The sequence below is a fragment of the Furipterus horrens genome, unplaced genomic scaffold, assembly GCF_987537825.1.
Source record: "Furipterus horrens unplaced genomic scaffold, mFurHor1.1.pri manual_scaffold_11, whole genome shotgun sequence".
Lineage (NCBI taxonomy): Eukaryota > Metazoa > Chordata > Mammalia > Chiroptera > Furipteridae > Furipterus > Furipterus horrens.
Genome location: NW_028327181.1, coordinates 78,434,110 through 78,451,213, shown reverse-complemented (window position 1 = coordinate 78,451,213; position 17,104 = coordinate 78,434,110). Strand labels below are relative to the sequence as shown.

Genomic DNA, 17,104 nt, shown 5'->3' with positions numbered 1-17,104 from the left:
AAAGTAGTAGGTGCCCTGTAGAGTCCAGTGGCACAGCCTCCCCTATCTCCCAAGCTGTGTACTTGAGGTGCGCCCTTCATGTTGGCTGAGTACTCCCTCCTCTTGTAGACAGATGAGTCTTGATTGTTGTCAGGTCAATGGGAGGGATTTACCCAGGCCAGACAGCTGGCAGGACTGGCTGTGATGCCTAGCCAACAACCACCCCCTCCATGGCTTGTGGAGGTGGTTGGGTGGTGTTCCATTGTGGTCTGTAACTATCTGCTGGGTGTGCAGGTCTGGGTTTTCCTAAGTGGTGCAGGCCAACATTAGCCTCCCGCTGTGTTCTGTCTGGGGACCCTTAAGTAAGCTGTAAAGCAATCTGCAGATGGCTGTTAGTGCTGTGCTCAGCTGTTGCTTGTTTGAGTGGCTTTAGGACGGTCTGAAGCCTGGGCCTAGCCCAGCCCTTCATATGGAAAAAAGCCACTTTTACCAGCTTGGGTAGGCCCATAATTTGAATGGGGCAGACCCTTAGGCAATTGCCAGGGCGGGGCTTACTTTGTGAGCCAGGTTGGTGGACATTCAGATATGGAGCCACCTCACCGTGGCTGTGTGTGTGGGAGGGCTCAGGAAAGGTACAATGGCTGCCGTCTGCAGTTCTGTCTGGGAGGAAGCTGTCCCCCAGCTCTTGCCCTGATGCCAGACACTTCAGTTCCTTCCCGTATGCCAATGTCTCCCTTCAAGCTGCTGCTCCAGTGCTGCAGCCCAGAGGGAATGAGTATGTGTAAGTCCGTGTGTGCTGCGAGGCCCTTTAAGAGGAGAGGGCTGAGGATCATGCAGTTTCTTCTGCCGACCCAATCCCGTTTTTTTCAGCCATTAGTTATGGGGGACTTATCTTCCTGGCACTGGGTTGTGCGATCTGGTGTGGGGCTGGGATCACTAGCTCCCAACATATCCCTGTTTTATATCCACTGCACGTGGGCTTGGCACCAGCTGGTTTGGCATCTCCTCGTCTCCTGCCCATTTGGGTAAATGTTTTCTTTAATTCCTTAGTTGTTGGACTCCCATACAGCTCCATTTTCTGATGGTTCTGTGATGGCTGTTCTATAACTTGGTTGTAGCTCTGCTGTGGTTGTGCGAGGAGGCGAGCTGTGTTTACTTACGCCTCCATCTTCCATCTCTAATATTTCTTCTTGCATTAAAAATTTGACACGATAACAAGATGTTAACGTTTATTAAACTTGGGTTGAATGTACATGGGTATTTGTTATGCTGTGTTTTGTATTTCTTTGTAGTTTTCTAATTAAAACAAAACCGTAAGATGGAGAACACAGTGAGCCTTCCAAGCATAAAAATGACACTGTGCTTCTTCAGAAAAAGAAAGCCAAACCAATGGGGATGAATTACAAGACAGTTCCAGACAGTGAGCAGACAGAAAAATGGTCACGGTGAGCAAGAACCAGGAAAACATGGCAAATGACCCAAAGTCTCTGTAACAGGGTGATACCCTCTCCAGTCTGTTACCAAGTAAGAAGGGTCTCTGATACACTGGGCCAGGCGCAGACTTTTAAGATTTATAAACAGTTGCGAGGTTGGGCATCATTGGGAATTTTAATCATAATGAGACAGGCTAAGCAGGTTAGGAGGAGCCTCAGGTAGCTCTCTGCCCTCTCTCTCTATACACAAGTCTGCTTATCAGACACTCAAACAGAAGGTCGTTTTTAGAGGCCAGGTAAAGTGATCAGGGACCAGGGCAGCCATGTGGGGACAAAAACTAACCAACTGGGTAAGAGAACCACAGATAGGCTGGAGGAGGGCACCGCAGCCTGACAGAACCTAACCTGCACTTAAGTGTCTCGCAGGCAAGCTCACTTCCCACCCAAGCTTGTCCTGGCTCCCAGCGGGGCCGGCAGAGGAGCTCACCATTAGTCCCCCAACCCAATCTTCCTGGAAGAGAATTGGAGATTAGCTTTTGAACTGGCCTGTAAAGTGGGAAAAGAATTAGAATCCTCAAAATAAGTTTGGATGCTGGAATAAAACCATCTTCCACAGACACGGAAGGGGTAGTTTGGGGAAAAAAGAAAGTGCCACTTAAGAAAGCGAACTTTTTGAATCTGAGTCCACAGGGAGATGGCAGAGTGTAAAGGAAGTGGGCAACGCCAAGGCGCTGTACCCAGGCTGGCGGGGTCAGGAACCAAAGCAAGGCCAATTAAAACACACCCTTGATGAGAAGTAGGGACACTGGGGGAGAAAGATTGGAGTTGGTGAGGAACAGTGTCCCTTTTCAAACAAGACTTTATTGAACCCAGAGTGCCTGGCACTGGGTGAGGCCTGGGAAGACACCAATGCCCTGAGTGGTGTGGCTCAGCTGGTTGGGTGCTGTCCCGGAAGGCAGAAGGTCGCCTGTTCTAGTCCCAAAAAGAACTCACAGAAGGCTTTCACACCAACTACCTTTGAAGGAACTGTTTGATTACGGAGTGGTCCAGAAGCCAGGGTCTTGTGTAGAAAACCACCTAGGAGGCAGGGAGAGCACACAGCAGAGGAGCTCAATGAGGGAGAGGCAGACGCCTCTGAGCCATGTTCAGGTGACAGCACTTGGCAGAACACAGGAACAGTTTCAATGACCCGACAGGGGAGCCCTGCTGTTGGTGGCTGGGGCACTGAGACCCAGGATGGCATCTCTCCACCACACGCAGCTGGTACAGGTGGGCTGGGGGTTCCAGGAAGCCCCCTCCAGCCTGACCTCAATCCTGTTCTCAGGGGGGAGCCCATCCCCCAGGCCGTAAGGCCAACTGAGCAACACTCTGCTCTCAACCCGCTGTGGCCTAGAGGGAGACCCTTCTCTGCAAACCTCGCCTGAGGGTCAGACTCACCTTTGAGATCCTCTAGAAGTCTAGATTCCACATTTCAGAGCCAGGAGGTCACTGAGTCCAGTCCTTTGACAGACATGGGAAAGGAGCCTGAGAGGTTTAGCAATCTGCCCAATATCTGAAAGCCCGTTAGATGTGAAACAATGAACCCAGGTCCCTCTGATCCCAGCTGTCTCCGCTGTCCTAGTCCTCCTCATCTCCAGCTGCACAGTCCTCAGGTTACTCCTGGGGCTAGAACTCCAAGGCCAGGAATAAACCCTGGCAGATGTGAGAGCCAAGTATAGTAATTAACCGATACACAAAGAGCTTTGGAGAACTTTTTATTGTTTAAAAATCATAATTGAAGCTTCAAAAAACATATAATCCGACCCATATCCCAATTCAAGTCCCCTACGCCTTGGAGAGCACAGGTCTTTTTCCTCCCATTTTGCTGCCCACGTCACTAGCCAGGACCCTGCCCTGGGGAGGCCACCCGCCTGCCCTCCTACCCACTGTGTGCTAAGTACTGGCTGGGGAGGGGCCCTGGGGTGAGGTGGGGGTGGCTGGCTCTATACATCCATCCTCCCCACCCGACCCCCCTGAACATATGCAGTCTGTGAGCTGTGTGTGGGAAAAGGGACCAGTTCCCTGGGCATGAGACCCCCAAGGGGGGAAGATAAAGAGCCAGTCCCCACTCACCCCACCCCTCCCCAGCCCCCCAGCTCAAGGGAAGCTATCATCATCATCTTCTGCCATCTCCTTGGCAAACTCCAAGTCTTGCTGCTCCCGCTCACGCCGTTCCTGGGGAAAGAGACAGCATGAAGGCTGTGTGCCGGGGACCAGTCGGGCTCCCCTGCTCGGTGCTTCACCTGCCCCAATGCAGCCCCAGGCCAGGAACTGCCAAAGCTTCACAGCTGCCCCAAACCTTCCAGAAGTCTCTCCTTTTTCCTTTCTGTAGGGAATGTCTGTCTTCCAGTCCTACTTACCTCTGCAGACTCCAAGTCCTTGTTGTATGATTTGGGAGGAAACCTCATGGCCTAAAGCAGAGTAGAGAGAAAAGCGAGATGAAGAGGAGGCAGTAAGTAACACGTATTTGCTGTGTCGGCACCAAGGTAAGAGTAAGATAGTGTATTCAGCCTCCAGTTTAGTATAGTGGGGGAGCCAGGCGGGGAAATAAATCCTTACAGTACCATGCGGTAAATGCTAAAAAGAGACTTAAGAGACCCTGGAGGTATAAAAGACTAACCCTCTGGACTGGGCAGGCAGGAGGAACAGCAGTGAGGAGAAAAGGAGGAACGGATTGGTTATGGGAATGTAGGAAAAGCAACCTAGGCAGAGGATTCAATGTGTGAAGAGGCCTGGTCTGAGTTCAGTGGGGACGCAGGGGGGAAAGGAAGCGGGGAGTTGACAGTGGGGAGTGAGGCTAGAGACACAGGGGACAGAGCACACAGGGCCTTGTGTCCTGCAGAGCATGGCCTGTGCCCAACTGTAAGCAAGGCAGCGATGTCCCTGGCTTCCAGGGGAGGAGGAGACTGGGAGGAAATACAGAAGCCACGTGGCACCAGCACCTAACTCAGTGCCGGACACAGGACAGGGGCTCAGCAGTCTCTGTGGAACTAGATACCAGCCCTGCCTTTTACACAACTTAGACTCCACTAAGACAGTGATTCCATTTAATCTCGTCAACGCTGTGAAGCAGGTAGGGCAGGTAATATCGCACTATCGGCCCCACAGACAGAGAAACAGAGGCTCAGAGAAGGCAAATAACTCCGATTTGGAGCCAAATCTAGAAGCCCAAACTCTGAACTCTGTCCTCCTTGGCAACTACCCTGTAAAAGCAGTAGAAGGTGCTACAGTCTCACAAGCAAAGTCCTTTGCCCCCTGGTGGCCCCTGCTGTGACAGTAATTTTACAGAGATGGGCTGGGAACTGAGCCCCAAACCACGCCAACTGTCTCCGGGGCACCTGCGAGTGGGGAGGGCTGCTGCCCACTGGCCAAGTGCTCCTCACCTTCACGGACATGTTGTGGATGTCCAGGCAGAAGGAGATGCGCTGGTGGAAGGCGAGCTGGGGCTCTCGGGTGGAATAGATATCAATCATCTCCTTGGACTGCACGTAGCCCTTCTCATGGTTGATGCTGGCCTCAATGACGCCATCCCGGATGGCCTGCAGGCTCCCAAAGGGAGGAAAAGTCACCAAGGAGCCATCCTCTAAGTCCTAGAGCGTCTTGTCCCATTTCTGTCCTCCTTACACTCTCATACATTCACAGTCCTCTGGCAGCTTCCTGGCTACACTGGTACCCCTGCCTCACCCACGCCCCTTCTTCGTTCATTTCCTCCCACTCCCATCCCCTGAAATAAGGCAGGAAGGTGACAGCTGCGGTCCCTGAACCAGCCCCACCTTGGCAACAATGAACTCTGCATCTTCCGGACTATCCAGCTGTAGCTTCTGGGCGATGTCAGCCAGGGAGATTCGGGAATAGGAGAGGCTGATCATGCGCACACCTGGGAGAGGAAGGAGCGGTGGGGTAGGCATGGCAAAGACCCTTCACTGCCCTCGGGCACCCACAGGGTTGTCCCTGTGCCTTGGAGAAGCCCAGTCTGGGTCCTGCTCTCCCCGTGGCCCCTCAGACCCCAATCCACACCTGTCTTAATGACGTTGTGCCGCAGTCGGATGATTAGGGTGTAGGTCCCATCTGCTTGAAACTTCTCCCCAAACTGATCTAGGACCTGGTTGAACTTGGCTAGGTTTCCTGTCCTAACAGCTGCAGAGGAGAGAGGAGCGCATCAGATGATGCAAATGGGCAGACACATCTGAGGCCACAGTGCCAGGGGGTCCGGCAAGCCCTGGGAGGGGGCCAGTCTTACCTTGGGTCAGAAGGAAGTAGGGCATGAGTGAGCGCTTGAGAGACGGCTGACGGAACTGCAGCCGGTCCGGGATCTCCCCCAGCAACAGCTCCACCACAATAAGAAGCTTGTGCACCTGGCAGAGTGTGACACAGGAACACAGTGGGCAGGGAGTCCCACCAGGTGGAAGAGGATGGAATGGGGCTTCAATTCAGTCAGATAGCCTGGGAAATGGGGTCAGTGGCACTGTGATTAGGCCCAGGGAGAGAGGAAAAATCCCTGAACCTGTGCTGGGCAGGGAGTCAAAGCTCTGCCTGTGGAGCCAGGTCCTGGGAATACCTGACCCTTCGACCACACTTAGCCCCAAGTGTCATTTCACCTGGCCAGTCAGCACACGCACTGCTCTGAAGTGTAGGACAGGCCAAATGGGCAGGTTCTATGACTCAGAAGCAGTGAGGGAGCAGGGTCCAGAGACCTAGGGAATGGAACGCGAGTCAACCGAAGATGCTGGTTGGGAAGGTGGACTGTTACCCTGGAGAGGAAGTGAACACTGTGTAGAACTAGTACCTGCGTAGAGGCAGAAGCACAGGAAAGGGGCCTGGTAGACCCCTGAGTGAGTGAGCCATGTATGGACAAAGAAGGCTGGCTGGGAAATCGGGCCCTTCCTCCCTCATGGAACCATGAGGTATTTCTGAATAGTGCCTACTGTGGATTTAGCACTATGCAAGGAAAACCAGGATGGAGGGGGATGATGCCTAGTAACTAAGGAGCTTCCTACCAAGCAGCTACAGGAACACAGCAAAATCACGTGAAAGCAAGTGTCACGAGGGAGGTAAGGTGTTAAAATGGGCAGCAGGTGACCATGCCCACCCCTGAGCAAGGACTTTTCCCCCTCCGCATACAACACAAGGCTGCCCTGTCCCTGGGCGTAACCTAGGAGAGGGGGGAAGCCCATGGAAATGGCAGGAGTTAGTATGTGCTTGAAGGATTCTGAGGAAGCAGAAAAGGGAGGGAGGACAGCTCAGTCAAGGGGACAGTCTGGAAAAGAGGCAGGCCAAGGGTGAGGACACACTGAGGGTGAGGCTGGGGGCCAGCCTGGGGATGCGCTGTTTGAATGCCAGGCTGAATTCTGAGTGTGGAGACAGAACGCTAAGCTTTCTTCATTGGCTAGAAAATGCAGAGCAACTGAGTCCTTGTTTTCCTCATCCCTGAAATGGGCACAATAGTAACAGCAGTACTACCTGGCCTGCCTACCTCATGAGACTTACGATACTCTACTGGGCGGTCAATGGGGGCAACGCAAGCTTCCTGGGCGAGGCAAAGACGGCCTGGAGCTCTGCCCAGTCAGCAGTTGTGCAGAAGCTGGGTTGGCGGAGGGGAGAGTGATGGCCAGAAATGTCAGTGCCTCAAACAAGGGCACGGACAATATCAGAGGGGAGACAAAACAAAAGACATGGAGGCATTCAACACACAGCGCAGTGATGGGGAAGGCGGGCTGGGGGCGGTCTGAGATGATCCTGAGGCTCCTAACTCAACTGACTGATGGGGAGAACAGAAGGAAGGACTGGTCAATGGGCGACCAGAGGGGTCTGAGTGTGAGGTGTCAGTGAGTACCTGTACAGGGATGCGGGGGAAGCTGGACCTGTAGGTCTAGTGTTCATGAGAAGAGTCAGAATTAGTATAGAGGGTGGAACTGCGAGTCCCCAAATTCATCTGTTAAAGCCCTAACTCCCTGGTACCTCAGAATGTGATTATATTTGGAAATAGTCTCTGAAGAGGTAATTAAGGTAAAATGAGGTCAGTAAGGGGGCCCTAACCCAGTATGATTAGTGTCCTTATAAGAAGAGATTAAGAAACAGTCATGCGTGGAGGGAAGACCATAGGAAGAAGCTGGAAGAAGATGGCCATCTGCGAACAAATGGAAGGCTCTCAGATGAACCCAACCATAGTGACACCCTGGTCTTGCACTTCTGGCCTCCAGACCGTGATGAAATACACTTGTGTTGTTTAAGCCTCCCAGCCTGTGTACCCTGTAAGGTGGCCTGAGCAGACTAAGACAGTAACGGGCTTTGGTGAAGCATCACGGAGGTCAGCGCTGAGCTATGCAAGCAGTAAAATCACCCAAGGGGAGAATGTGGGTTTTACTATGGATGAATAAGCTTCCAGAGTGTTCTGCAGTGGACTCCACTTTAAACTTGGTGTCTTTCTTCTCCTATCCTCACCCTCCCCATTGTTATTTAAAGCTAGCTTCTCTAATTGTGCTCTTTATCCCGTTCCTTCCCATTTCTCTCAAGGCCTTGACCCATTATCTACTTGCTCAGGTCTCTCTGGGTGGGAAGTTTCCCCACCGCTGCTTCTTTCCCTCTCAAGCAACCATCTCTTTCCTGCTCCCTCACCAACAGTCCACAGAATGAAGACCTCACTCTGGCTCCCTCTGCTCCTTCCTGCCACCGGGCTCCACCACAGAAAACGTGGAAACCATATTCATCCATAGCAAAATATGGTTTGAAAACACTGCTTTACCCTTCAACACCTATCCCTGGTATGCGGACAGTCTGTATGTTAATCACCTAGTTTTTAGTGATTTTTATAAAGAACTTAATGTACGTGCAATATTGTAAGCAAGCTAACATTCTGCACACGTACTCTATGTGTCTGAAAAGCCATTCCTTTCTCTGAAAATTATTCCCATCTTTCAAACACCAGATCAAATTTAGTATCTTTCTTAAGATCTCGTCAATTATTTGACCAAAACCAAACCTTCCTTTCTATAAACTTCCTGACCTAATCATTGTACATTTTTAATTCGATCTCTTTCAAGGGCACTAGGAAGCTGACACTGTGTTAAGGTGAGAGCAAAGGCTTACAATTGGGAAAGGTGGGTCCAAATTCTGGCTACTAGGCCCTCAAGCCTTTTTCTGAGTCAAAGTTCTTTATCTGTTTGAGGGCAAAGATAATTTCTTATCCCTATGTTTTACTCTTCACAGTGCCTAAATACCAAGGTCAACACTCAACACAAAACAAAAAACAAACAACCCACGTTGCCTGATAGTTCTCGGGGTGGGGTGGGGTGGGGTAGGGATTTATCTCCACCAGAATCAGTCAGCCTTCTTATTTTCTGGGGTCCAGACAATACTGCTCCCAAGCGGGCACGTAAGGAACCAGCTGAGAGCCTGAGGATTACCAACAATCCTTGTCCATGCCTGGCATGACTGTGAGGAGTGCTGGGGAATCACGAATATTCTATACTTAGTTACCCAGGAGAACACTCTGAACATAAACTGCCAGAGGTGCAGGTGGCATCTGCTTACTGTGCTCTGAACAATGCTGTGCAGAGACATCTGATGCAGCCCTTTGGATAATGAAGATCAGGGAGCCTTCCCTGGCCCCCATACAGGGCAGCAGAACTAAAACGCTATCGGATGAGTAAGTGGCGAAGGGATGAGAACTGTTGCTCACAGTCTGTTTGAAGCCGACAGCTGTGTGCTGAGGGGCCTTGCGAAGGGCATTGGTCATTGTTCTCCGGGCCTCTGAGTACTCCAACTGGATGGCTTTGATCCGCCCTGGGTGTGGAGAAGAGACGAGCGGATCAAGAGAACGGCACCATCTATAACCCCTTACAAACGAGAGTGCCAAAAGCGCCTCTTATGCACCAAATTTTTAGAAAGTGTGCACCAAGTAAGCCAGAGACGCCCTCTGACTTGGGGGTCAGGCCCCCCGCTCACCTGTGTAGTAGAGGTATCTTGCCCACTCATTGTTGTTGGCCTGCTCAGGGAACACGGACTTGGACACCAGCTTCTCAGCCTGGTCGTACAAGCTGTAGTGCAGGTAGTTCCGCAGCAGGAGGTTCAGCAGGGTGGCCTGCCCGTCGGCGTCGTGCCGAAGCGTGGCCGTCCGCAGCCGAGCATGCAAGAAGCTTCAAGGGGGAGAGAAGAAAGATGTCCATGGTCTCAGATAACAACTCTTCAAACTGCTTTTGACCTCTCCATTCTCTCTCTTTTCTGATTATTCACAGTGTAGTCAACCAACTATCCTAGGCCCCCAAAAAAGACAGAGCGCTGCTCTCAGGGAGCCTGCATTCTTGGGGGGCAGACTGAGGGTGACAAGTAAGTATGAAGAAGTCAGGGGAAGCGCAGTGCAGAAGGTGGGGAGAATGGGGTTAGGGTTTACACAGACTGGTCAGAGCAGGACTCGCTGAGAGGACAACTGGTGGGACAATTAAACAGAGGCTTGAAGGAGGAAGAGAGAAGAGCCTTCTTGGCAGAGTGAAGAGTCAGTGTAAAGGCTCTGAGGAGGAGTGTGCCTGCCAGGCACAAGGAAGAGCAGGAGGCCAGGGTGGCTGATGAGTGAGTCGAGGGAGCAGTGGCAGATCAAGTCAAGGAGGCAGTAACAGGGGACAGAGCATGTCAGGTCTTATACCCTATCACGAGGACCTTGGCTTTTCCCCAAGGGAAATGGGAAGCCACTGCAGGTTTTAAGCAGAGGAGTGAAATGTTTTCCAGCCTCTCATTCCACTCTTGATCTACCAACAGCCCTCCGTTGATGTGGGGTTAAGGGAAGAGACTGGGGGACAGTTCCTAACAGCTCAGTGGTCATCTCTGTTCCTTCATCTACCAGCAGTCTCTCGCCACCCCTCATAGGGCAGGGCATGTTAACCACTGCCCCATTTCCTGCTGGGCACTTTACGTCTACCAGCTCATCGCCCTCTGTAAGTCACAGCTCTGTGGTAGTAACTGACCACATCTCTGACCCAACAGGCCGGGAGTGAGACCCTTGGCCACCTGTACCTGCGCACCACATCTAGCTTGTCCAGGAACTCGTAGACCCGGGCGTGGTAATAGTAACACTTTGCAGCCACAAGGTCCAGGGCCCGGCGGTTCTGAGTGCTGATCTTCTGCATCAGATCATCAGAGATCTTCTGTGCCTGGAGAATCAGCCAAAAGAGAATTAAGTGGCAGTTCCTCAAAAAGTTAAACACTGAGCCATCATATGAGCCAGCAAGCAATTCCTCTCCCAGGCATATATCCAAGGGGATTGGAAACATCTGTTCACACAAAAACTTGTACACAATGTTCACAGTAGCATTACTAATAACCCAAAAGTAGGAAGAACCCAAGTGTTTACCACCTGACGAATAGATAAACAAAATGTGCTGCATCCATACAATAGAACATTATTTAGACTTAAAAATGGAGTACAGATACATGCAACAACATGGATAAACCTAGAAAAATTATGCTAAGTGAAAGAAACCAGCCACAAAAGCGACCTCTATAGTTGCATTTATATAAAATCTTTAGACTAGGAAAATCCATGAGACAGATTCCTGGTTGCCAGGGGCTGGGATAAGGGGAGGATTGAGAGTAAGGGGACAACTAAAAGGTACAGTGTTTCTTTTCAGGGCGATGAAACTGTTCTGGGTTTGGGTACTGATGATAGTGGCACAACCTTCTGAATATACCAAAATCCACCGAATTGTACATGTTGGAGGGGATGAATTATATCTTAAAAACAACCAGTTGCAAAGAAAGGGAAAAAACCCAGGGAACTGAGGCGTGAGACCTGTTCTTTCTTTTTTTTTTTTTTTTTTTAAAAAGATTTATTTATTTTTAAAGGGGAAGGGAGAGAAAGTGGGAGAGAAACATTGATCCATTGCCTCTCCCATGCCCCCAACTGGGGACCTGGCCTGCAATCCAGGCATGGGCTCTGACCAGGAATTGAACCAGTGACGTTTTGGTTCACAGGCTGGTGCTCAGTCCACTGAGCCACACCATACAGGGTGACCTGTCATTTCTTGAACATGCGCTTGGGACAGTGTTTATGGCTGACAAAGAAGCTGGCCCCAAGTAGAGGGAGCGGTGGAAGTGTAATATAATATCCAAAGTGGAGTTATTCAGTTCCATAATAAGAGCCGCTATTTATTAAAATATTGTGAAAGCTTACTATGCACAGATTATTATGCTAATCATTTTTGAACATATTATTTAATACCAACAATAATCTTGTAAATTGAGCATCATTTTCCCCACTTTACATATAAATAGGAGAAATTAATTTGCCTAAGATACAGCTGAGATTTGAACACAGGTCTTTCTGTTTACATATCCCTTACTTTCCCCCAAAGAATCCACTATAGTGGTATTGTGCCATAGCCAGGTATGCGGAATGACCACTGCCAGCCCTTTCCCTTGGTGCCTGAGCAGGAGTTGAGGAGTCTTCTTTGGCTGTGGGGTTAGGTACATTCCCACTGGAGAAAGAGTCTGGGGGATGGTTAATAACAGGGATTAGCTGCATTTTTCTCACTAGAGGCAATCCCTCCCACAAATGCTTCATACCGCTTGGGACACATGAATCACTCTCACTGGTCCTAGGTACCTCTTTGTAGCGCTTGCTGTTCATTAGGAAGATGACCACGAGAAGCTGTAGGTAGGCTTCCACTTCAGGCAGGAGGGGTGCCGAGGCAGCTTTTCCTGTTCGGGGACGGAACTGTAAATCAGCTTCTGTGTCCATGGGCTAGGAGAGGACATGAGTTACCATGGAAAAGCTCAGTCAGATCAATCAACTGAAAATTTATTAAGCACTCACTATGTATGAAGAATATTTCAATAAATATCGAATGCTTAATATGTGCCAAGGTTTTCCTAGGTGCTGGGGATAAAAAAGATGAGTCTCTTTCTAAAGAGAATCAAAGAGGCTGGCAATACAATACAATAGAAAAGAGTTACAGGAGTTTAACAATTTCACAGAACGCACTGGGGACGAAAAGGATGATGTAAGACCCCTCACAAAGTCTACACCTGGAACTACTATAATTCTGCCAGACAAGGTTTAATAAAGTGATATAATTCTAGAGATAAGATCAAGAATAATGAGACAAAAAATTTTTCTTGTAGGAACAAAAGAAATTTGGGCAAAACTGACTTATACATAGTACTTATTTTCAGATCTAGTCACCAAAACTGGAATAATGTGAATAGCTCAAAAAGTGATTATGTTGGGTGAGTTTAGGGGTATAAAGGTTTTTAAAAACCATTCCAGGTGGGGTTGCGGGAGGGGCTTTTCCCCTTTCCCTGACAATAAACTCTTCACCATTCCACTTCAAGGGATTTTCTGAGCTTTCACATCTATGGAACAGACTGTGGGTACGCAGGATTTTAGAGATGAAGGCAGCTGAAGGGTAAATGAGGATTGAGATGGAGCAGGACCTGGATAGTGTACCACGAATGATAAGGGGGATTTTACAGCCAGGAAGGAAAAGGAGAGGTCCCTCTTGGCACAAAGACCACTACCACTATCAAACCAACTTCATCAGCATTCACTATGTGCTAGGCACCATTCTAAGAGCTTTATACATACTCCTCTCCTGCCATTGTCCCTAAAATCCGTTCATCACATTTAACAAATGAAGAAAATGTGGCACAAGGAGGTTAGGTCACTTGCTTCAGCTCAAGTCCCACAGGTACCCAATGACAGAGTTTGGATTCAAATTCAACTCTACCTCCAAACCCTGTGCTCTTAACCAGTGTTTTATATGTCCTCCACGGTGAACCTCAGAGGCAAAGAGGTATTGGCACCTTCTCCTAGGACAATGGAGATGTCACCAACCGGAGGAAAGGGTCTGTGTTGGGAGGCAGTGGGAAGTGAGTTTGGTTGGAAGGTTCCTGAGTCCCAGCACCTTTCCCTGACTCAGAAAAATGACCCTACAGGGTAGAAGGATGGTTTCCTTGTTCACAGGCAATGAGTATTAAAATGGGCTGCTTTGCTTCATCACTCTGCTATAACAGGTAATAAGACATGTCTTTAGGATGCACCTGACTTACTTACCTCTTCCAAAAAGGATAGCAAGAAGTCTCGAGTGGCATTATTTGAGGTGAAGAAGCCGTGCACAGCCTTATACAGAACATAGTGGTTGAGGCGGCGTGACGTGGAAGGCAGCATCCGCAGGGCCCTCAGCACGAATCGAGGCTCCTTGCCCGAGACGGCCTTCTCCAGCTGTTTCACATGCTCCTTGATGTCTGTGAAGGACCAGAGGAGAAAAACAATGTTACTTCCACAACCTTCTGTCCTCCCCGCCTTGCCCCACTCCAGGCAAGTAGTTCTAAGGAGTCTTTTGCTAAAGGGCAGGATGTGGCCAATCACCTCTTTTCCCCTAATAGGGTTAAGCAACCTTATAGATGCCACAGTGATTTTAAGACATCGCCAAGGGCCAAAGAAAAATAAATCTGGATGTGGGAAGTAGAAGAGGTCAGAAATGGGAAGAAAAGGAAAAAAAAAAAAAGAGAAACAAACACATGGATATTTATCAGATCTCTAAATAGGAAAATACTTTCTAAATGTAAACAATGGGAGAAATCATACACACACACCCAAAAGATTGATGAACTAGATCTCAACAAAAGAAAAATACCTATAACAAATGTGATCAAAGATTCATATTCTTACCTACAAAAAAACTCTGTATAAATGATTAAGATGAATATGGGGTGAACAGGATATTTCTGCTAGGATAATGTAAACCAGAACAGTTTTTCTGGACAATACCTATCTAAAACCTTAAAAACATTTACCCTTTCGACTCAGGCATATAATAGAGATTCTATACTGAAGAAAAGACGATAAAGGTAGATGAAAAACTTGGGCACAAAGATGACAGCTGCATAGCTATTTATAAGAATAAGAAGCTGGAAACAACTTAAATGTCCAATAAGGGGAAGCAATCAATTAGTAGTTTCTTAATTATCTTTGTATATTTAGCATAGGGTGCCTGGGTCACATTAATGATATAATAATGATAACAGCTAATATTTGTGGAGGATTTACTGTGTGTTCATTATGAGCTAGGCACAGTTTTAAGTATCTTCATCTTCACAACAATCCAGTGAAGTAGATACTGTTACTCTCATGAAAGAGATGAAGAAACAAATTCTACAGCTTGTATTCTTAGCCATTACATCAGGTCAATGAATGTTTCTGGAATATATCAAATACTGTTTGTGAATATGTTAAATAAAAGCACACAAAATCATCTGTATTTAGTTCTGCCTGTTCCAAACTGTATATATAAAATGATCTCCATCATGGGAGCAGCTTAAAAATTCATAGGAAAACATGTTAACCATGGTTGATTTCCCCACCCCCTCTACATGTTAGACTTATAGTTTCCAAAATCTCTACACTGAACATGAATTACTTTGTAATAAGAAAATGAAGTGTTTATAACATATGTACATACCCAATAGGTAATGCTGAGTGGTACCTTTGCCACTGGCTATAATTATTTTAGGTAAAAAGATACTTGTTAGATGCTGAGTCTGTTACCCAACTTAAGAATAGGAGCTGATGCAGTCGGCGCTATCATAGCCTCAAAAACACCACCCAGAATCGTAACTTTGCTTATCTCAATGTTTTTGAGCTAGTTTCTCAAGCAGTTAAATGGAGAGAAAACCCAAGAAACAGTCCAGTGCCACTTGATCCAGAACTGAGAAAACAGCACCAGGCTCAGAGTGGGAAGCTCTCACTCTACCCACTTCCAACGTGGACAGGAGCTCTAAGTAGGAAAGGTGAAATGTGAACTTGGAGGAACAAGAGGACAGTAGGAAACTGGGAACGGGCACCAGGAGAAAAGAACGGGGTACTGGTATACAGTTTAGATGGAAGACCAGTGTTAAGGACTCAAACAAGGATGATTTCTAAAAAAGTTGAAAGCGTGTAAAGTGTTTAAACCCTTTAGAAACAGGAGTAAGGGCTTGAAAATAAAGGGGGAAAAAAAGATGTGATCGTTTAAAACCCGAATTACATAAACAAGGAAGCAAGATACTGGGAAAAAAGGGCTCTTTTAGGGGAGTTGGCTAAAGGTAGCTAAGACAACAGAAACCTTTGTACACACTTAAAACCCAGGGGTCGGTATTCTGCGTCATCCTGACCCCCTTTACACACATAAATACAGACAATGGTTCCTAGAAGGATCAAACGTCTATCAAGGCGCGATGGAGTCGGTCTGGTGGGATGTAAAGAGGGGCTGGTCAGAGGGGAGGAGTGAGATGAGGGGTTTTACAGGCAGTGAGACCTAGTTCTACAGGCAACCCCGGGTGGGGAAGGCGTGGGAAGGGGGTTCTGAGGCTGGAGTAGCCGCGGCTGGAGACAGGGGTGTCAGGGTAATGGGGGCGGCAGTTGGAGGGGGTGATCCTCAGGAACAGGGGATAGTGGAGCATGCGCTAGGGTCCCAAGGAGAAGCTGGATCACCGGGTCCCTGTCACCCATGATCATGGTACGTCCCCGGCCCAGGGTCTCGTACCCTCCAAGGTGACGGTGTCCAGCTCTCGCTGGGAGTGCTCAGCTGCCGTCGCCGTCTTGCCGTCAGCCTCTCCCGTTGACCCGCCACCTGTCGTCGCCTCCTCTTTCATCTCCACATCCTGGGGGGCGGCGGGCGGCGGTGGTTCCTGTTCCCCTCCGCCGGGCGGCGGCTTCGCCTTGTCCGCGCCGCGGCGGCGGGCCGAGCCCTCCTGTTTCATGGCACCAAAGGTCGCGGCCTAGTCCGGAGACTGAGGCCGGGGCGAGGCGTGAACCCTCGCAGCAGAGAGAGCAGGAACCGAGCCGGGCCTACACACGAGCGCGGGATCGCGTCGGGCCGCACGATGACGGAGCAGCTGCAAACCCCTTCCCAGCGCTGGGTCTGCTGGGAAATGCCAGGTCTAGTGGGCCGATGGCCGAGTCAACAAAGGGGAGAGAAATCAACAGCCGAGGTGCAGGATGGGGGAGGATCTTCGAGGAAGGAGCGGGGCGGAGCCTGTATGCGTTTGTGGGGTTTTCTCTGGAGTGCTTGAGCGTGTTTTCTTTTATGTCCCTCCGGAGTGCGTTTCTGTGCCTGTCCACGAGAGGTCCCCTCCGGCTCTAATCTGGGCTCCATCGGACTCTAAGAGCACCCCCACCAGCGTGGAGTGGGTAGGGCCTATGGGGGCGCAGGGCGTGATGATGTCACGAGTTGCTCGGCTGGTTTCTGCCCAAACTTGCTCAATTTGCCGGGGCTCGTCGCCTTCGGGTTCCGCGAGGTTCACCTTCAACGGCTGCCTAGTGCATTCCGCGCGAGGGAAGAAAAGAAGCTGGGAAGGAAGCTGCGAAAGAGGAATGTGGACCTAGGCTGTTGGGGTTAAAATAAAATCGGACTCTGGGATTGAGCTTTCCTTGTCAGATTTTAGCTAGTGCTGAAAAGAAGACATAAAAATCTCTGCAGCCTGGGAGTGTGGACAGGGGTAGAGCGCATTTGTGTACAATCACTCCAGCTTAGTACAATTTAGGGGTCCACTCTATGTATGGCCCAGGGCTAGCGCATTGCGGTGCGCCGTGGTATAAAGTACAGCTGCAGAATGCAGTCTGCTGGAAGCTGTGCTGTGGGCTGTCGTATATTATAAAGCTGGAGAAAAGAGGGTGAAAGCCC

The 17,104-nt window shown here is 49.3% G+C and overlaps 1 protein-coding gene across 1 annotated transcript; it reads right to left on the bottom strand.

Annotated features, from left to right (window-relative positions):
* Nucleotides 1-3,153: 3,153 nt before the first annotated feature.
* Nucleotides 3,154-16,362, bottom strand: PSMD3 (proteasome 26S subunit, non-ATPase 3). The gene is made up of 12 exons (XM_090291010.1): nucleotides 15,965-16,362; nucleotides 13,495-13,685; nucleotides 12,046-12,183; nucleotides 10,458-10,594; nucleotides 9,396-9,586; nucleotides 9,130-9,233; nucleotides 5,692-5,806; nucleotides 5,469-5,588; nucleotides 5,225-5,328; nucleotides 4,835-4,990; nucleotides 3,812-3,862; nucleotides 3,154-3,626 (listed from the first exon to the last, which is right to left on the bottom strand). The coding sequence occupies exons 1-12, from the start codon at nucleotides 16,179-16,181 to the stop codon at nucleotides 3,549-3,551; spliced, it is 1,602 nt and encodes a 533-aa protein (XP_090147136.1). The 5' UTR covers nucleotides 16,182-16,362; the 3' UTR covers nucleotides 3,154-3,548.
* Nucleotides 16,363-17,104: the final 742 nt, after the last annotated feature.

What these genes read in the sequence shown, in the direction of transcription:
- PSMD3 (XM_090291010.1), bottom strand. Translation starts at nt 16,181, where the DNA reads ATGAAACAGGAGGGCTCGGCCCGCCGCCGCGGCGCGGACAAGGCGAAG. An exon ending in AAGCTAGATGTGGTGCGCAG is followed by an intron (nt 9,587 to 10,457) that starts GTACAGGTGGCC and finishes TCCCCCTTGAAG; the next exon opens with CTTCTTGCATGCTCGGCTGC. An exon ending in CTACTTCCTTCTGACCCAAG is followed by an intron (nt 5,589 to 5,691) that starts GTAAGACTGGCC and finishes TCTCCTCTGCAG; the next exon opens with CTGTTAGGACAGGAAACCTA.